General features: G+C 37.1%; 2 protein-coding genes across 3 annotated transcripts in view; one reads left to right on the top strand and one right to left on the bottom strand.

Annotated features, from left to right (window-relative positions):
• Positions 1 to 143: 143 nt before the first annotated feature.
• iqgap2 (IQ motif containing GTPase activating protein 2) overlaps positions 144 to 20,722 on the bottom strand; it is a 36,981-nt gene continuing 16,402 nt past the window's right edge. Inside the window, exons 8-38 of one of the 2 annotated variants that reach the window (XM_028034680.1) lie at positions 20,511 to 20,689; positions 19,528 to 19,615; positions 19,178 to 19,341; positions 18,077 to 18,176; positions 17,685 to 17,848; positions 17,378 to 17,538; positions 17,017 to 17,141; positions 16,698 to 16,861; positions 12,637 to 12,727; positions 12,075 to 12,242; positions 11,137 to 11,279; positions 10,805 to 10,975; positions 9,625 to 9,708; positions 9,370 to 9,441; positions 9,214 to 9,283; positions 8,550 to 8,758; positions 8,314 to 8,466; positions 8,036 to 8,199; positions 6,784 to 7,008; positions 6,428 to 6,568; positions 5,694 to 5,778; positions 5,385 to 5,617; positions 4,705 to 4,837; positions 3,997 to 4,099; positions 3,765 to 3,906; positions 2,744 to 2,831; positions 2,399 to 2,611; positions 2,130 to 2,290; positions 1,876 to 2,019; positions 897 to 1,005; positions 144 to 635 (exon numbers count right to left, since the gene is read on the bottom strand). In XM_028034680.1, the coding sequence (XP_027890481.1) occupies positions 522 to 635; positions 897 to 1,005; positions 1,876 to 2,019; positions 2,130 to 2,290; positions 2,399 to 2,611; positions 2,744 to 2,831; positions 3,765 to 3,906; positions 3,997 to 4,099; positions 4,705 to 4,837; positions 5,385 to 5,617; positions 5,694 to 5,778; positions 6,428 to 6,568; positions 6,784 to 7,008; positions 8,036 to 8,199; positions 8,314 to 8,466; positions 8,550 to 8,758; positions 9,214 to 9,283; positions 9,370 to 9,441; positions 9,625 to 9,708; positions 10,805 to 10,975; positions 11,137 to 11,279; positions 12,075 to 12,242; positions 12,637 to 12,727; positions 16,698 to 16,861; positions 17,017 to 17,141; positions 17,378 to 17,538; positions 17,685 to 17,848; positions 18,077 to 18,176; positions 19,178 to 19,341; positions 19,528 to 19,615; positions 20,511 to 20,689 (4,361 nt within the window). In that variant the 3' untranslated portion in view covers positions 144 to 521. The remainder of the gene's footprint in view (positions 636 to 896; positions 1,006 to 1,875; positions 2,020 to 2,129; positions 2,291 to 2,398; positions 2,612 to 2,743; positions 2,832 to 3,764; positions 3,907 to 3,996; positions 4,100 to 4,704; positions 4,838 to 5,384; positions 5,618 to 5,693; positions 5,779 to 6,427; positions 6,569 to 6,783; positions 7,009 to 8,035; positions 8,200 to 8,313; positions 8,467 to 8,549; positions 8,759 to 9,213; positions 9,284 to 9,369; positions 9,442 to 9,624; positions 9,709 to 10,804; positions 10,976 to 11,136; positions 11,280 to 12,074; positions 12,243 to 12,636; positions 12,728 to 16,697; positions 16,862 to 17,016; positions 17,142 to 17,377; positions 17,539 to 17,684; positions 17,849 to 18,076; positions 18,177 to 19,177; positions 19,342 to 19,527; positions 19,616 to 20,510; positions 20,690 to 20,722) is intronic. The other variant, XM_028034681.1, reaches the window with a different exon arrangement.
• On the top strand, positions 13,896 to 16,172 carry f2rl2 (coagulation factor II (thrombin) receptor-like 2). Its single transcript, XM_028034684.1, has 2 exons — positions 13,896 to 14,252; positions 14,950 to 16,172. Exons 1-2 carry the CDS (start codon positions 14,189 to 14,191, stop codon positions 15,993 to 15,995), a joined length of 1,110 nt encoding a protein of 369 aa, XP_027890485.1. The 5' UTR covers positions 13,896 to 14,188; the 3' UTR covers positions 15,996 to 16,172.

Genomic DNA, 20,722 nt, shown 5'->3' with positions numbered 1-20,722 from the left:
ACCTAAATACCAATTTAGGTATTTGGGTTGAATAAATAAAAAATATTCACAAATGTAATTTATTCTGGACATTGGTCAAAGATTGAGAAATAATTATAAAGTAATAATAGCAACATTAAAATAGATCTTCTGTAGCTTTAATGTTGAATTAAAACATTTTATTTAGATATTTTAAAGGCACTAAAACTGTAGAATTACATATTTTTATGTTGCAACATCACTTTTCACCTGATGGTGCTGCAGCTTTTTTCTATAACGTTCATAAAACCATGACAGTTTTCTCAAAATGCAAGGTTTCTGGAAGGCGTGTGTCTTTTACATATAAAACATGAATATCATTACAATTTCATTTTTAAAAGTACATTACATTTACAATCAAGACAGAAAAAAACTGGACAGACAATAAATTGACATTTCATTTGGATGTGATCCATTAAATTAAAAGCAGATGAAACAATGAGATGTTTAGTGAAGGCACAAGTAGTTTCCTCTCAACAGTTCTCCTGCTTTCTCTTCCACGTTTATTTTCCATAAAACTTCTTGTTGAGGAGGAAGATTAGTAAATTAACATTTACTTTGGCTTTGTCAAACATCTTCATGACAGCCACACCCTCGTACTGCAGCTGAAGAAGGTCCTAGACACAAAGTAAAAAACTTATGAATGATTTAAAGAAGTTTGGCTCGTGAACTAAAATAAAGCAGTTATTTTTTTATCTATTTTTTAATTGCTTCATGAGGAGAGTCCAAAAAAAACAAACAATGCCTTCACTTCCACGCACTTCCTGCCATCGTCCCCTGACAGAAACAGGAAACTTGTGCGATTGTCATTCTGGTCTAGTTATGTCTTTTTTTGGCTATTCTCCATGGAACTCAAGACACACTTGGAAAATAATTACCTGGAAATGAAGCTGGACCTTTTCCATTTCAACCCCCATAAATTTGGCCTTCACCTCAAAATCTCCAACTTCTTCCGTGGGGGAAATGTCAAACATGACATTTTTGAACCTTTGGAGGTGAGAAAGACAATAAATATGAAAATTCAGAAAATGACAGGAGGAAAATAACATCTTTGATGGCAAAATCTCAAATTTTAATAAAAACATAAAACATATCTCCAATGTGTATATGTTTTATCTGTTCTAAATTGTAAAGAACATTTAAGATTTTGACAGTGGATATGTAATTGCTCTCCATTTCCTTTCTGGCGACACCTGAATAAACAATGATTTTGCAGTGAGAATAAAAGGTGGGAGAGCTTATGCTAAAAACCTTCTTTCCGCAAAATGAAAAAAAAGAGCTGAAAGCAAATCACTATCATTTTAATTCAGTTTCACACCTTTGCCTTTGGTTCAGGGAAAAGATTGAAAGTAGTTCAAAGTTTGACTACGCTTATAAAGACCTAACTTTCAGTTTTAAATCATTGTACTAGATCTATTTAACAAAAAAAACCTGAAGTGCTTTCTCAATCCACATGCACAGGTAGACCTGTTCTTAGATGTAATACAGCGTGTTGTTCAGTTTTGAAAGGCAATGCATTTTAACATATTGCACATTCATAAACTTGTTCACAAATTGTCAGTTCAAAACAAAAACTTCAATGCAGTTTGTTGGAATTTCACATGATGGCAATGAAAGGTCGTTCATTTCTATATAGCACCGATTTAGGATGACCACACTTTTTGATTTTCATTTATAAAAATTATAAAACCCATGAATCATTTTTATAAATTACTACTTTGTGTTGTGTTATTTCATAAAACCAAACCCAATTTAATACACTAAGGTTTGCAGTTGTAACATGACAAAATCTACCTATATGAACGCTTTTGCAAAGCACTGTAGATTTGATTATGTCACCATAACAAGATAACTTACTGGTTTGTCTGAAGGCCTTCTATCTCCAGGATGACTCCCTTTTCATGCAGTCTGGCCGCCGTATACTTCAGAGACTGTGGCTTCCACTTCTTACTGCCCTTTTCTTCCCCTTTGCTGTCCAGTTTTATGGATCTGCGTGTATTCCTGAAGACAAAACAGCCATAAATATAACAATTCTGCAAAAATAATACACTACAAAAAAAAAAAAAAATACTTTTTTTATAAAGGTTTTCATTTTGGACATCCACACTCACTTCCGGTTGAGATTATCCAGGCAGGTCTTGATGTAGGTGTCATAATAGTTCATCTGCTCCTGGAAGAAGTCAGTTTTTGAGTTGAGCGCTGTCAGCGTCTGCTGAAGCTTCGTAAGCTCTGCCTTTCTCCTTTGCCTGTAGCGTCTCTGGTACCGAATGTCCTGTCGATCAGAGATTTAGACTTCACTTAGATTTTGATACTGAACAGAGTTATAGGAAGAACACAAAGCCGGTATTTTCAGACAAAAAAGGATTAAGTGCTTTTAAACCTTCGCTATGTCGTTTATAAGGTCTTGGTATTTGTTACTGGCGGTGACGAGTCCAGCCTGCTCAAGATTACGGAGATTCCTTAATATTTTCCTCTTCTTCTGCTCCAGAGGCAGCTGACTGTCCTCCAACACCGCTGGACTGCTTTTCAGTCCCTCTGGTGTCTGAGCATCCTGGTCCGCCCTGCGCTGGACAATCTTTGTATGCTCCAACTCCTTCAGAAACAAAAGTTCTAAAAAGTTATTGCACTATGCTGAAAGAGAGAATGAATAATGCAAACTGCATAAAATGTTTCCTTTTGGTAAACAATAGTTGGTCTTTGGAGTTTAGATAAGAGAACATATGACCTGTGGTGCAGTAGCTGGGGTCTCAAGTATTTCTGGTAACGTCTCTCCATGCTGAATCCGAACCACATCAACTATCAGCTTTTTTGTCCTGAGAAAAAAAAAAAAAAAGCAACTTTAGATTGAACAAAATGCTAGTTTGAATTAGAACAAGACTAAAGTTATGGTCTTGGTAATGATTTAAAACCAAAACTGAGAATTGCTCATTGTATGTCAGACAGGAACTGTATTAAATCTCATTTTTATTCTTCAGGCTTTGACTGTGACCTAATTTTTTTAAATTAATTTTTTAGTGTTTTATTCAAAACATGTTTCATGTCTCTTATGTGTTTGTGTATGTTTTATCTTTTTGGTCTGGGCTTTTCTTGGTTGTCCAATGCAGCACTCAGATCAGCCTTGCTTAATTAAAGTACTTAATATTTTAAGTGTTATCTTATCACAGTTACACTCTGCATTATGTTTAGCTTTATTACTTTACTTTTTCGTAGATTGTATTTTAGTTACAATTGTTTTCCAAGATAAACAAAAACAAGGCTGATGACAAGTTGCTACTTTGTTAACATTAATACTTTGTTTTGCATTCTACATGGTAAGATAGCCCTGTTTTCTTTAAAAGGCATGTGTATTCAGTCAGTAAAAGAAAAAATTAAATATTGCTGAGCAAACAAGGAAAAGAGCAGTGGATTTTTTCAGAAAGCAGTCCAAACGGATGCAGGTTTACAGGGTAGATAGTCCTAACCTTGTTACTCCTTCCTCTGTGACAGGACATGATAGAGGAGCAGGAAAGACAACAAAGATATGTGACTGAGTGACAACCACAAAGACGCACTAACTGCGCTAATACAGTCAGTGGATCACAGAATATTAACAGAGTAGTGCTGACTAAGTGTGATTCATGGCAACGGTTCTATAACCACAGCAGTGTCCCAGGTCTGAAGCCTCAGAATGAAATAATTTTAAGTACAACATACTTGAAAAATTATTATGCTCCGTTTTTCTAGCAGAGTTCCAACCATAAATTTACTTTGTCATAAGAGTCTTCAGGTCTTTGTCGTCTCCCTCTGGCAGCTCAAACTTGCTGGTTAATGTTAGAGAAATCTCAGTCTTTGCCAGCTGACTCAGAGCCGCTTCTCTGTTTGAGTCATCTGGGTCTACGGCGCCTTCACCTGAAAATACAGCAGTAGGCCTATGGTTAGTAAATCTAGGAAAAATGTGGACAAACTGGGATTAAATAAAATCAGAATTGGTTACACTACCAAGCAAAGTCTCTACATCAGGCACATCTCCCAGGTCCTGCAGCAGCTCGTGCAGCAAGTCATTTTGGTCTGGAGAGATGGCCTCCAGGTGTTCCAAAAGCAGCTGTGTAAAAACAGATATGTGTTTTTTTCTACACACCTGGAGTTCGCTACTTAAACAACAGAGAAACCATAAAGAACCAGGAAAATAAACAGAGTGCTCCCTAGGTTGCTGGAATTCAAAAATCAAGATCACAGCATGGAGGTAAACTACTTAATATTTTAATAGTTGAGCAATGGATATGGATATACAGGGAATACATGTTTCCACTCAAATTTATTTGTTCCCTAAATACTTTAGTGAATGAATATTTTATGAACTTGTCCTAATGTGAAAAGAAAACATCAGTTTTAACAGTTATCAAATTATTTCCTGAGTAGAGCAAATCTTATGACAAAGAACACAGCTAGCTTAATTCCAAATTTTTCACCATTAATTGTTTTCCAAGGAAAACTTGAGGAAATATAACAAAGGAAGCAGAGTATTGATGCAGTGAGAAGAAGACAGAATAAGTAATAAAAGATGAAATAATATCCTCAGAACAACTCTAGGTTGATTCTGCATTGAGCCTTTCAAAACCGTACATTGAAGTTTGAAATACAATTTAAAAATTGCTTAGATTTTTTGCAGGAATTTTTGAAGGATCGGTGTGTTTTGTCAGGGTTTACCGAATGAGTGTTGATGATTTCCTCTATTGAGATGTAGATGACTGGTTTGCTCAGAGTCACCATGTCTGAATATTCGTCAACATTAAACTTCTCCTCTGGTTCAGGAACGTCGCATGCAGCCTGGAAAAATAACCTGATGGAGAGGATCAATAGTTAGGCTGCCTCAGAGACTAACATATTGTAGAGTTAAAGTAAACAGCATTACACTAGAATAATAAAAAAAAAAACAATCATCAGCAACAAAACATCTGATGATCTATTTTCCAGACAGGGTGAATAGTTCGAACTGAAAGATTCCCGAAAAATTGAGTTGAAAGTGGATTTCCAGTAAAGATGAGTCAGTTACTTTTACAAAGTGGGGCAGATGGCACCACACACACACACACACACACTCACATTGTTCTCTTTCCCATTTGGAAGTGAAGTTAATGTTGACAGATGACTGCCTAAAATCTGCTGATACAGCACATAGCTATTTCTGTTGCCAGGGTTACCTCTGCATCCACCGTGTCACATTGTTTTTTTAAATTATTATTATTCCTGACCTTGTTTTTGTAGGAAGGTCTTTTTTTTTTGCAACTTATGTTTTTCCTCTAAGGATTTTTTGGAATACGGCCATGAAGTAGTACAAATCTCTCCCAGTACAGCAAGGTTAGGCACATTCATCTAATCCGCCTTACCTAAACTTCTCATACGTCTGAGATATGTAGTTGTTCATTGGCGTCATATGTTCATTCTCGCCCTCAAACAGCTTGTTTGCAGCAGAATGCTGCAGCATCTTCGCAACAGATCCCAAGTTGCGTCGCTGGTCGACGTGAAGCTGGCCTCCTGCTGACATGTCGATGATGTCAAAGCCATCCGGTGCCACGATGGCTGGGTTCATGTAGCGGTAGTACAGAAGGTTTCCCACAATCTAATACAGAAAATAGGTCACAAATCAAGCATCAAAACTGTTTTTCTGTGATTTGATTTTAATATATTACTTCTACCTTCAGCAGCTCATCCTCTGAGGCTTCTGGAAACTTTTCATGGAGGCTGTTCTTCAAAACCTTTGCTATGTATCTCATGCCATAACTGCATGCAAAACAAAAAAACATTGGTAGGACATCAAACACAAAACAACATGCAGTTACATGCAACAAGGCAAATGGTAAAACAAGCCCAGCAAGAGGGAAACCGAGGAGGTATATGGCCCATTAAAACTACAATTAGGTCTTCAACTATGAGAAGGGTTTCAGTGTTTTCTCCTTCTACGTTGCCATTAGTGAAACAGCACCACCTGGTGGTAAAGTTTAGAGAACAGGCACAATGCAGAGTACCGTACTTAAATCCCCAATAATTTCCCTAAAAGGTTGGTCAGACCTTAGCAACAAGTGCAAAAATATTTGCAATTCTAAAAAAATGTGTTAAAATAAAAACAAAAGCTAAGAAAAAATGTCAAATGCTTAGCAAGATGATACTTTTCAAACTTTAAATGGAAAAGGAGGAAAATTGTGTTTATTTTCATCTTAATTTTATTAAACAAGGCAAATTTGACCTGGCAAAAGCAGAGCTTTCTGAACAAAAGCAAGATAAGGGGCTACAAAAGCAGAAATAAAATTAACTCATAAAGACAGACACATACTACAGCAGATAATGGAGATTCACAGTCACAAACATACAAATTTGTCACACAAAAAAGGTTAAAAGACGCCAGTTATGGTTACCAGATCTTGAAACTTACGGGATATTATCCAGCGAGGACACAATGGAGTTCAACATCTTATCTGTTGCAGACCGCAGAGCCACACTGGAGGCCTGCAGCCTGTTACGCACTTCCTTATGGGACATGGCCTGCTCAGGAGTCACCTCATATGGCAGTTTGCTAAAGGGGAGCAATGAAAAGCAGGCTTATGAACTGTTTAAGCATTAATAATGTTTCATTATTATAATTCTTTTTAGAATCTACTTAGCTAAAAACAATGGTTGCCTGATAAGCATTAATAGGAAATTGTATATATTCAAAGAAGAAATAAAGGCAGAAACCAAATTACACCCAATCAAAGCTAAGCATTTTTGAGCCGTTGTCTTTGCTCCTACCTGGCCTCTCCGGTCACCGTCTCCAGCTGGTTGACCCAGGCTTTGTACACATCCACAGGATTGGTGTTGATTCCTAAACTCTTGTCATCAATAATTTCTTTGACTACTGGAGCCAGCAGCTGTCTGAGGGTGTTGTGGCCTCGTGCCCCTCTGTTGAAGCTCACCACCATCTTAATGACTGTAGGATTTCCCGTCACTATGTCCTGGATCTGATCCACCTTAGAACTGAGACAAACAAAAAAATTTTTTTTTACACATGATAGAAATTGTGCTTCAGAAACAAGAATTTTAAAAAAACTATTTATTGAGGAATTGTGTGAATTTAGTGGCTAATCACAAGGTATGAAAAAATGGATGTTGATTTTACTTGCTCACATAGTTTCATGCACCCAACCCACAAATTTTGTGACACTAATAAATGATAGATGTTATGTATGATGTAGCTTTTCACACAAAGTCTCTGCAGATATTGCTTAATAGTGTTAATATACAACTATTCAACAGTCACACTTTAGAAATGCTAAATAAGAGCATACTTTCTTCTGACCCACATCAGTCCACCATGTTGCACAGCATCAAACTGGACCCGACTGTCCAGTGCAACATGGTGCATCCCTACACAGGTTAAGATGATGTCACATTTGTTGTTGGGTATCTAACCTAAGTTCCACCTGTTGATCCGATCTACCTGTGTTTCACAACATTTGGAGTTGCTCAGAATGGCCAGAGTATAAATGTGCATTACAGATATTCCATTTAAAGTCTCTGGTGTTTGAGAGGCAACTTTAGTTATTATACATGTAACTCTAGATTTTGGCAAAACAACATCATGGCATGTCTTGAATAACTATATCAACTTAAGAAATTGATGACTTGAGAAATCTGTCACGGTAAACCGTGCCCTCCCAAGTTACGACTATGTGAGTGATTTACCTTCTCAGATTGTTTTTCTAAGATCACCTTCTGTTCAAGTAAGTAGGTAAGTATACAATTTTAGCATTTATTTATCCACATTTACGCCGCATAATCTTTGTTACACACTGATTGCATTTCCACAGTGATGTATATTGAGTATCAAATCAAAGTCCTGCTGTGGAGTTTTACAGTACCGTCATCAAGATAAGATGAATTAAAAAATTAGAGTAAAGGTGAGCATTTACCCATTTTTTCTTTAGTACACACATTCAATAAATGAGGATCATTAGCTGAAAATTTGAGATTATGACCACTAGGCCAGAGTTAAAGTTCTCACTTGATCTCTTCTTCCAGGGCAGTCTTGAAGAGCTTGAGCAGCAGGTACTCCTCTCTTTGGTTGGAAGCATAGTTATACAAAGTGAAGATCACTGTGTCCATGAATTTTGTCGATTTGTTTTGAGGCATCTGAAAGATCAGTTTAGCCAGGTAGGAGGGAATCGTCTGAAACAGAGTGGTGGATTAAAAAAAAAATTTGTTTGTTTGAATACAGAGAAGGTAAGCTTTTTGCCACTGCCTAATTCAAATCCATTTGTTTATGCTGCAGAACCATCATACCTGCAGCAGATAAAAGAGATGTTGGTAGGCTTCTAGTTTCCTTCTTTTGCCTTTATTGAGACCTTTAATCCCAAGTCCATCTCCAGTGGTCTGGTCATCTTTGCTTGTTTTATTTTTCTTGTTCTTCATTTTCTTATTATGTGAAATGACATCCTGTATAATAAATAAATTAAATTAATACATGTTGTACTTCCAGTACATCAGACTAATTATCCAAACAATTTCAGGTTCTCAACCTGCAAGGTGATCCGGTTCTTCACCAGCAGTCCGATCTTAATGTCCATCAGATTCAAGTCTTTCTCCATCTGTTGGTTAGAGCGGATTTTTGTGACGACTTCTTCCCTGAGCTGAGTCACTTCTTGTTCCTCCTGCAGGTCCAGGGGGCTTTGCTCCAACAAATGGACAAACTTTCGGACCACTGACAGTGGAGGATTTCTGGCTCCAGCTAAAATGTTAAAAACAAGGACCGCAGGTTTCCTTTTAGTGGTTCTACTGTTATAAATGTTTCACATACAAGTGTAAGAAAACATTAGAACATTATTGATCATTTAATTTATTTGAGTAATTGGTCCCATGTTTTGGATCTTAAAGCTTCGGCTCCAAGTCCAGCATGTGAATCTCCTCCCTCCACACCCAAAAAAAAAAACCTTGAATGGGTTTTGCTTCACAATTACTCAAGAAGTTTTATATACGTAGCTGTATATTAAATACTTTAGTATCTACAAGATCATCCAGAACTTCTTGGGATTTTTTATACTCACGTTTATTTAGTTAGACCAAGAAAATATGAATTTAAGAACTTTGACAAAAAATAAAGTATTTCTAACATCACAAAACAGCTCAGCTGCAGTGATAAACAAGGTGCTGTGATTAAAAAGCATATATGTTTTATTGACTCACTTAGGGTTCTGTAGTCATCTCTTGCTTTGTTTGCCTTTAGGAAAGCCTGGATTTTTACAATTTCCTTTACCTATATACAGAAAGAGCAGAGTGATATTAACAGAAGGAAAAATGTAAGAAAATTCAAAAACACATTTGTGAACTATGATTACTCACATGGTCTCTGAAGAATTGTAGCCTTTGATTATACTTGCGTTTTGCTTTCCACATTTTCACAATAGATTGAATCTGAAAACAGCAGAATATTTTGTCAGGTTTATTGGAAAATTATTCATTTAAATACACTTTTACTAAGTTATAAATATCCGATGCCATACATATATTGCTGGTATATTTTTTTAGCAATTGTATAATTAATTGCAGATGTATTTTAAAAATAAAAATTAAGACGTTATTAAAGGTAAAGATTACCTTGACCACAGATGCAACACTTTTCTGAAGCAAATTGATCCTAGCTATGTAGATTTTCCTCTGTCTATAACCTCTGAAGCAAGCCTAAAAATAGAAAAAGATGCATTAAAAAACAGAAACAATTATTTAATAAATGGCATCACATGATCAGCTGCTAAAGTTAGAAAGGGACAAACATTTCTTATGTTATTGGTCTTTTTTAAACCTATAAAAGCCAGCACAATTTATCAAATCTGTTTAAAATGCAATAAATCTAAAATGTATGTGTGGTAAAAAAAAAAAAATGGATCAGGATTTATAGGTTTCCGAGATGGCAACTCGACTGTATCAGAAAAGAGTTTACATGCACTCTTCATGGGTCAAATGTTTTTCAGGGTGAAATGGTCAAATATACTTGAATCAATTTCAATTTATTGTACAGAGTATGTATAATTCTGGATGGATATTTGGATGACCACTCTTCTAGACAGAAGTTGTAAGGTTGTTTTAAGGTTGTTTGCACAGATTCTACTTTGAAGCAAAGTTCATAAATTATGATCAATCATCAAGGTCAGGGCTTTTTCAGAAACTTAATGTCAATCAGCCTTTATGCATTCGAATCCTGGCTTAGAAAATAACTCTAGCTGATAGTAAAATGGGAGAAGATGGAACATCAGCATCAGTTTCCACAGGAAGGACAGTTTTACATCACCATAGATCTGAAAGGCTGAAAATCAAAACAGAATCTTTTGGTCAAAAATGGACAGATTTAAGCATGACCTAAATTTGCAGCTGCCCACAGAACAACCTAAACACCTCATGTGTTTGGTCAGAGACAAAAATGCCATGAGACAGCAATACAATCTACTGCCAAAATAAGACAGCAGTAGATTTTTTTGTTCTATGAACATTCCACCCACAAAAAAGATTGTTGAAGCGTATACCTAAAGGTATAATATTCATGCCCATGTAAGTGTTTGCAAGCTTTTCATTGCCACTGTATGTAATAGTTTTGTATAATAGCAGACGTATTGCCCTCTACACAATAACACAAAGACATTCTTATTACATCATCCCCTATAGCAAACTGAACAGCACATAAGCTGAAATGTGAGCTTCATCAGCTGGTCTATGAACACTTTACTATATTAAAAGATGAAAGTAAAAATAGTCCATGCTCTACCTTCTGAAATTTAATTACCTGTATTTTAACTACATGAGGTTCTTGTTGGCGTAGATACTCCATTCTCTGCAAATGCTTTTTTCTGGCCAGGTGACCTCTGATCCTCGCCTGCAGCTGGGTGACGAAGGGTTCATTTGCTAACCATAGCTGTTCCCGGTTATATTCTGCAGTCACAGAGTTGACTGCACTCTGACAGAAACGGGAAAACAAGTTTTGTCAGTGCCAGAAGTAGTGAGACCAATGTTCATGTCAATCTGAGCCTCGCTACTGAATCTTTGTGAATGTAACAATTAAACATCCTTACTTGGTTGTGTAAAATGTTATTAATTGCTAAAATCATAGAGTTGTACCTGAATCTCCTCTTTGCTGAGTTGATCTGCCTTCTGTTCAAATCCTTCAGGCTCCTCCCAGCTGCCCTGCCCAGTCTCCAGATTATAGAAGTAGTCGTATCTGTCCTTGATGCTGTGTTTGACCCAAACACCATCACTGCTGCCTGAAGCAAAGTAGACAATTCAATATTTCACAAATTTCCACTGCTTCTGGATCAGTTTACCCAACAATCAGCATCTTTCATGGTGATACAATAAATGTTATGATGACCCAAAATAGTCTCCAGACAAATCTAGGTCAAATGAAACTGATAAGGCTACTTAGAGTACAAAGTAAAATTTGTAGTAATAAGTTCTGGAAGAATTTTTAAAAATCATGATCTAGCAGGTTTTATGAACATTTTCCCAGACTTTAAGTTTGATATTTAAGCCTTTGTTTGCATTTCAAATGGTTTTGGATTTGATTTTGGATTTTGTTTTCTTTTTACACTCGACTGCTGTCAACCAGAGCTGTGAAAAACTATATTAAATTAGTTTTTGTGTAGTATTGATTAGAATTAATATGAAATATAATTACAAGCAGAGGAATTCATCTCCTGTGAATCCATCCATTTAGTATAAAAAAATGAGAATGTAAAAATATCAACATGCAATTACTCAAGCTTCATTTTTTCACTCTGTAACCTGGATATTTTCCCACAACCACCATATATATATTGTTTTCATGAAATAAAACATTCATGGTTAGATCCTTGCTTTTTCTTAAACTGTGTCTCTTTACCTGAACCTTCTTATTGCAGGAAGCAAAACGTAACAGTCAGTTACGTTTTGCAAAGTGTTACGTTTTGCTTAGCATAGATCACCTCTTTTGTGAGGTTAAGTTAAACTTAACGGAATGAGGGTGAAAGTTAAATTTATCTGGTGTACTTTCTTCTACTACATGATGCCTGCTTCTTTACCTTTACTAGCATTTGCAGTTTGTCTCTGAGCCAGTTCAACTTGGTATGCGTCAGCGCAGTCAGGATGCACAGCTCTCAGTCCTGCAGTGGGGATCTGCAAAACTTGCAAGGTCTTCTGGGAGTCTCCCTCCTCCACAGTCTCGTTAATATGAGCAACAGCTCCAGCCACTAGAAACATTTAAGATCAGGTAGATGTAGAGGAAGGATGTCAAATGAATAAGGACCAATTCATTAAAGGAAGCAGGGTTGGGTATGTTAAAGGTGAAGCAAAACAAGATAAGTACTGAACACAAAAGGTTTAAAACAACAAATGTTTAGCAAAAGTGTAGAAACGTTTAGGTTAATACATTTAATTTTATGCCAAAATTTAAAGCAGTAGTGTAAGCTGTTAACTGCTGTAGAGATTCAAAAACTCAATAAAATATGCTAGTTATTTTATCAAAACCAAATTGAAACAAACTTCAGTGTACACACTCAGGTGTGATTGACACAGACAGAAAACAACTAAGCAACAATTAACTAGTTTAGATGTTCATGAGGGACCAAAACTATTAATGCATACTTGTGAGGGCTTCTTCTTCATCCTGATTGGCTGTTAGGATAGCTTCTTGGATTTGGTCCAACCAGAGCACTGCAGATTCATCTCCAGAATTCTGTAATAAGGAAAAAGCTGAAAGGTCACTTCAGTTTTCAAACTGCACCAAGTTCATTAAAAATATACAATGTTTTAAGTCGAATAAACTTCAAACTCTAAATTAATTTCTGTTCAAGTTAGAAATGTGAATCGGACAATTTCCAGCTCAACTGGCCTTGACTGGTGATCAGCTGGTTGGAAACTCAAAAATACAAATTTGTTTCCAGTCTGTGAACAGACCATCGGAGCACCAACTAGTTGTGTTGACAGTAACACATTGACAGTCACTGAGGGAAGAAGACTCAAAATTAGCCTTGTTCTGCATTTGGTTATGTGTCTAAAATTGAGTCAGAGGAGACGTCAGAGGCCATTTAAAAAACTATTTTCTGACATGTCAAGGCATCTCTGCTGTGTATTCAGAAAGATAGAGAGCAATAGAGTACAAGACTTCAAACAGGCAACTAGAAAGCTATTCAGTTTAATAATTTTTGAGCTCACTACCGGTATGCTAGTAAAATAATATAAATAATTTTTAAAATAGTTTTTAAAGAACAATCTGCTAAAATTGGTATTGGCAGGACAAAACTTTACAAAAACCAGAGATTAGAAATCAGTGACAAAATTCTGATTAGTGCATTTGTGGTATGGCATTTTAATGCACAACACAAATTATATTTGACTGCATAAGTGAAATGCATCACAGTAACTAAATGATAATCAGCTAAGGGATCTCAAAAATGAGAAAATACGACTCTTTGTTGATCCCCACCAGTACAAACTTTGTTTACACAGCTTAGAGGCCGTTTCCTTTCCGGTTAATTTTAGAGTCCCCTGTTTGAGTCAAAGGTTACTCCTTGACCACAGATTTCTGAGAAAGGAAGTTACTGCTATAAAAACCCAAGACATCCTACAGATGCTGTTTGTCTGAATTTAACAAACTCAATACTGAGACAAAAGCTGCGAGATCAGCAAGTATCCAAATTCACTGTTCAAAATTTTGTTGCTTTTAATCGGAAAATTTTAAATCTTTCAAAAAGATTTTTTTTTAATCATTCTATATTCCAGAAACGATAATAAATGGCAAAAAAAAAAATTAAATAAAAAAGTTTAAAAACAACCAAACCTTATAAAGAAATGCTGAAAGAAATTGTCATTTGCTTATTGTTCACAGTTGTTGGTAGGCTGCCACAAAGCCACTCCTCACCCTTTGTGAGTCAGAGGGAAGTTCCTGACACAGGCAGACGGGAATTCAGTTTTCAGGCCAGAGTAGGAAAAGAGCTCGCATCACACACAGATAAGCACACCACACATACAAACGAACAGCTGAACTGGAAAACAAACAACGACCGATTCAACTTGTTGAGCTGCAGAGATGTAGAAGAGCAAAATTCACTAGTGGAGAACTGCTGAAGGGAACCACCATCAAGAGAAGTGAAGAACAGAAGGTTTGAGAAGCGTGGAAAATCAGTCTGGAAGCGTTATGGCTAACTTTCTGAGGGGACTCCTGTTATGTTTAGTGGTGGCACAGACCAGTCAGGTCGATGGTAAGTAACTAAATTTTGATTTTACTAACAAGATAACTGCAAAACGTCTTCACAGAGGGTCAAATTTAGGGTTAAATTGAAAAGTATTTGTACTTGTTGCAGATTTATTTTAAAGTAATCTACATTAAATCAAGGTTTCTTATGACACGAAGTAATACAAAATGCTTTGGAGCTCAAGCCAGAGCCCCAACTTGATTCTAATGGAGAATTTCTATAAGACATTAAAGATTAGGGTGATGTCAAAGAGGCCTTACAATCACAAACACTCACCAGCAGAAACTCATCAAAGCTAAATCATCAAAATAACAGTGAAAACACTCAAAAGGCTGGTTAGCAAATATGTCAACGGCATGTGGTTAGTCTAAATCAAATTAAGAATTTCATTTGTCATTGAGAAGGGTGTTAATCATTTGTCTGTTTGTTGATAAAATGTAAAAAACAATATATATTTATTTCACATGGTTAACTAAATATATTTCTGTAGGAAATGTATCTCTCAGAAAATAGTAAAACAAAAACAACTTTACAACTAAACCTGTCGGGAGTATGAATGATGTTGTGCATAATTTTAAGGTATCTATGCTTTAAAAAGACCATAAACGGCATGAAATTATGAGGAGTAAAAACAATTTCAAGTTCAGGATTGTTTTCATAAAATTTAATTAAAACTATTTAAATGTTTTTTCTTTCAATATAGGAAATGGGAGAATGACTGCTCCACCAAAGAGTTTTAGGGGCTTCTTTGATATATCTAACTACACAAACCAGCAGCTTGACCTTTTCCGCTCCAGCATGAACCCTCACCTGGATGTGGAGCCTGAGGGCTCAGCAGCAGTATACACCACAGGGGCCATCAGCACTTGGATCATACCTTCATCATACATCCTTACGATCCTCGTGGGAATCCCATCTAACATCTACATTCTGGCATTCCTCAGAGTCAGACTCACTTCAAAGACTTTATCCACAGTGGTCCTGTACCTGAACCTGGCCCTGTCGGACCTGCTGCTCGTCCTGTCTCTTGCTCTGCGAGTTCACTACCACCTAAGTGGAAACAACTGGATATTTGGTGAAATCTCCTGTCGGCTTATTACAGCTTTATTTTTTGGAAATGTTTACTGCTCAGCTCAGACTATAGCGTGCATCAGCTTGAAGCGCTATCTGGCTGTGGTCAAGCCATTTCTGTACAGACGGATGGCTAAAACCAGCCTGGCAGTGTGGATGTGCATGGTTGTGTGGCTTCTGTATGGAGTAGCTATTGTGCCTGAGCTGCTGGTCAAGCAGAGCTACCACATCAGAAGGCTGGAGATCACGACGTGCCATGATGTACTTCCTCTAGAAGAACCCTCCCATTCGCCGCTGGTGCCATACAAACTGATCCTACTTTTTCTAGGCTTCTTACTACCGTTCATGGTTTGTATTTACACCCACGTCGCAGTGATTTATCACCTGGAGCAAAGTTCCTGCGACTGGAAACTGTTCACCAGAGTGAGCACTATGGTTTTTATCATCTTCCTGGTGTGTTTTCTCCCCAGTGGCGTTCTGCATGCTGCCCACTACATCCGCCTGTTTTCCAGTGGGGATGACACACTGTATGGATACTATAGATTAGCCGTTTGTCTCTGCTGTTTCCACAGTTGCCTCGATCCCTTCCTGTGCATTCTCCTCTCCTTGACAGGAGACTCAGAGATACAATTCATCTCTTGTAATTGGATACTACAGAGGCCAGCAGTTATAGCATGATACTGAATATTTCTATCTCCAACAGGACGTAAAAAAAGACTGTTTCCTCGAATATTGTAGAGAAGAGAGATGAAGAAAACCACTCTACAGTTCAAACATATCAATCATTGTGACAAAAAAATCTGTAAAGTTTCATTTTGCCAGTAATACAGCCATATTAAATAAATTTCAATACTACAAAAAAGTGTATTAAATTAAGTAACTCAGGGGCGTGCCGTGGTGGCGTAGCGGTTAGTGCGACCCGTATTTGGAGGCCTTGAGTCCTCGACGCGGCCGTCACGGGTTCGACTCCCGGACCCGACGACATTTGCCGCATGTCTTCCCCCCTCTCCTTCCCCGTTTCCTGTCAGCCTACTATCATATAAGGGACACTAGAGCCCACAAAAGACCCCCTGGAGGGGTAAAAAAAAAAAAAAAATTAAGTAACTCAATTCCAGTGTGGACACCTTGAATTGAGTTAAAAACATTATATAGATTAAATGCAGACAGACAGATGTTTTCCAGCTTTCTGTTGATGATGAATTTCTGATAACAGCTAATAAAAACACAACATGTGTTTCGCGCAGTAAGTTATGTGGATGAAGTTTTAAAAACCTGCCGATTTAAGCTACACCAAGCTAAAACTTTCATATGCGCTTTAAAGTCTCAAATGCCCGTTTCTAAATAACTAAAATATTTCGATCAAGGTGGTTGTCTTATTACCTGGCAGAGAAGATGTTTAGAATAATGAAGAACATCATGGTAGTGCTTAGATGTGGCTGGGTTTACTCCTGTCAGCTTGGCTGTAGGGAGAAGCAGAGCTGCAAGAGTCTGCTGATGATCTCCTGAGTTGAGGGCCTCGTTAATCTCTGCAATAGCTATTATACCTGAAAGTTTGACAAAAAAAACAAAAAAAAGTCTATTCTCTTAAATATCACTGGATGCTTAAAAGCAATGTTAACACAGGGTTACACAGGTTAATTATTAAAAGAAAAAAACATGCTCCGTTTTGTGACTAGAACCAAAAATGAGCATTTCTTACGTTCATGCTCTTCTTGGACTTGAATGTTAACCATGTCAATGCATTTCTGAACATCATTCCAAGTGAGAAACTCTTGGCTTTTGGAAAGCGCCTCAGCTCGCTCTTCAATTAGCATGTCAGCATACCTATAAAGAAGAGTTATATAGAATTTAAAATAGATTCCTTACAGGAATCATGAATTGCATTTGCATCCTTATGAAGGTTCCAAAACATTTTTCATAAAATAATTCCTTCCTCTTCTAAAATTTACTAATTTCCACTATAACCAGGGGTTAGCAAACTTCTACTGAACTCCTAACACCCACGAAGAAATCTTCCTGACAAAATAAACTTTACAGTAATTTACTCCCATCCATCATACCTGTTGAGGTTGTCAGGCTCTATATTTGTGAAACCCAGAGGAGAGTCTGTTAGCTGTTCAATAACAGCCTGCGGGTCTTTAGTGTCCAGCACCTCGTTTAAAACCGCGACAGCCGACAGCATCTCCACAGCTACGCTGAGCTCCTCATGACTCAGTCCGGACTGTTAGACACAAAGTGATGAATCACAAACAGATCATCACTGAAAAACACTCTGCCTTTTATTAAAAACGGAAAAAAAGCTATTAAACGCAACAGTGTTTTAGCACTTATATGTGCACAGAGTTGCAGTATTAAACTCAATCTCACCCGTCCTCCTTGTAGCTGCAAACTGAACAGTTCAGCCTGATAGAGGTTAGCAGCACTCTGGTAGATGATTGGCAGCTGCGCCTCGGGGTTCAGCAGCTCCTCCACCGTCTCCACAGCACTGCCTAGACGAATGGCTGTGTTGATGCGTGCAACTGCCTCAAGTTCTGTTCAGTAAATTGTTGCAAAAAGATACATTTTTAATAAAAGGACTTGGACTTATTCTTGTAGTGTGAACATTAAATCTCACATAGAAACACAGAATTGAAAATAAGTATTAATGGGAATTTTACTAAACCTTACTAGCAATCAGTTTCTGTATTTAGCAAGTATTGAGAAAATCTTTAAGTTTTATCACCAGGAAATAAAGTGGGTAAGTTGTAAACTGGACTTACTTCGTTTTTCTGCCTCAGCAAAATCATTGCAGGTGCTGATAATTCTGTGAATCTCTTCTTTGTCCAAGACTACCGACCTCCCTCCGTTCTGTGGTTCAAACATATTAGTAAGACAATTCAATCAGTTATTCAGCATTTGTTAAATCAGCAAGAGAAGGTCTGTCCCCCTTTTGCATCTAGTGTTTTAATCTTCATGTCACCTGACAAACTGTTAATCTCACAGACCTACAAGAGTTTAACAAACTTTAGAAATGTACACTTGTGCTAGCAGAAAATTTTTTTTCTTGATAAAAATATCTAGCTGTGTAGGAAACTTCTAATGGTTACTATGGAGACTTGGTGATGACATGATGCCTCTCTTTGCTTCAGCTCTCTAATACAGAGCTCCCCATCATCCTTCCCACTGTATGCAATGGCAGAATAAACATGGATCATCATCCAGCCTAGCAGGCAGTAGATAGAAGCGATGTGCTTCTGTTCATGGTCGTATTTATACCCCAGTGACACAGAAAGTCATTGATTACTAATTAAAGGTTTCTAAAAACGTGGGTTAAAAAAAGGAAGGTATAATTTAAAAATCTGCAGTAATTATGTTTAATTTAAAGTGTTAGGCGTACCAGTAACTCTTTTTTTGTATCCACACCAAAAATAAAATGCAGCCAACCACTGAAGATGGGCACCAGTTGCCCCACCACGAAAACCACCACGAAAAAGCAGGTAAAGAAATGGATAGACATATTAAGCAATTTACTGTTTTTACTGTGATATTATGCTTCTGCAATAAAAATAATGTTTTATGCTATGAATTTTTAAAACTTTTTCCCTAGAGTTAATGATTTTTTTGACATGCCTGCAAATCAGTGAATCAGCAAATCAGTATTTACTCAGTGAAATTCATAAAATTGTCATATTTTCCCACAGATCTCAACATTAACTTAATTAACCAAATGATTCTACTCAGGGTCATAGTGGAGAACTTCTATCAACCAGCTATATCAAAATCATTGATTACCATTTTATTGCAGTTTCCCTAAAAACTGCAATAAAAAACTGAAGCCTTAAAATGTAATAATGTCAGCAAAAGACTCAAAATAATTGTACCTTTGACTTTTGTTGGATGCAAGCCGTAAAGTGTTCCAGATACCAGCCACCGTTTGCATCCTGGACCCCCAGCAGGGAAAGGGCTTCAAGTCTGAGAGCAGCCAACAGAGCAGCTTCATCCCGGAGCAACACAGCTTCATTCACTTTCTGCACTGCTGCCTGGGCTGGAGACAAAACGTAGTTATGCACAACATACTTTTCATTCAACAATTGCATAAAAAAAGAAATCCAATTCAATTTTCTTGTGTTTCACTTAAAAGTAGATACATTTTATACATGGGAATAATGTCTTCATGCAAAGATGAATGCTTTGGGAAACAAATAAGCATGTCATGTGTGCACATCCTTACTGTTGACGTGATCAATGCAAGTCTGGATTTCCTGCTGAGTCAGCAGTTCCTCATAAACATCTCTTTCTTCTGTAGCAACTGAAGATCGCTAACACAGAAAATAAAAATATATACTGGTTCGCATTTATCATACATTTGTTCCATAAACTGTAGTTCCTATGAAGCTGCCGTGGCTTTCACATTTCACATATCACATCTGAAGTCATGTGAAGAAAATGCAAAGTTGCTGTTTGTACAATATTTGTAAAGAGAGTGGGAGGAGAGGTGGGAGGCACAGTGGAGGTCTAAAGTCTGGCAAATACAGCTGACACTGCAGAGACTGGAATGTGCTAACAGAGGATGTGGAGTGAAAAACTACTTCAGTTAAATTATGTGATCGCTCATATAATTCATTTTAAAAAAAAAATCACTTAGTTGGCCTTAAACAGTGAATTTTGTCTAGTTTTTATTTTGTGACTTGGCTTTAGAGTAAAATATCTAGATGTTGTCCATAAAGCTACGTTTATATCATATTATTAACACTCAGTCCATGGAAAGCAGACATAGTGTCAGGCTGCTAATAAGAAAGAAGTGTATTTTCAGACTGATTCCTTTTACAATCTAACTATCGGTTCCATAAAACATAAATTGACCTGTCTTATGAGTAAAATGTTTATAACATTAACCTTTTTAGAACTAGTCAGCAAACATTCAAAGGGCTATGTTGGAGAAAAAGTTAGCTGATTCTTACATTACTGCCAGTCATAGTCATGCAGCATAAAAACTGCAGGACAAAAACTGTTTCTACTGGTAAGCCAAAATAATTCCAGGTTTCCTTTTCAGATTCATATACTTTAGAGTTTAATTCAATTTTGGCTCATTTGTGATAGCGTCGCCATTTCTAAACAAGAAGTTAAAAAGAGCTACAACTTCCATCTTTTACATCAAGACCTAAATGCTACGAAACAAAACAATGAAATGAGCTAAAAGGTTCGTCTTCTCACCCTTCCTGATGACCGATCCTGCTTCCGAGCCTTATCCTGCTTCAGTGTATCCTGGTAGTCTTCAGCCAGGACTTCCCGTGTATTCCTCAGCATTGCGTTGGGATTTTTTAACGCTCCCATTGTCACCGATGCCTGACCTCTCTCGACTGCCTCATTGATGGCAATTACAGCAGCATGTACTACAGCAGGAGTGCATTTAAAATATTTAGTCT

This window comes from Xiphophorus couchianus, chromosome 12 (genome assembly GCF_001444195.1).
Source record: "Xiphophorus couchianus chromosome 12, X_couchianus-1.0, whole genome shotgun sequence".
Classification (NCBI taxonomy): Eukaryota; Metazoa; Chordata; class Actinopteri; order Cyprinodontiformes; family Poeciliidae; genus Xiphophorus; species Xiphophorus couchianus.
This window is presented reverse-complemented; position numbering and strand designations above follow the sequence as displayed.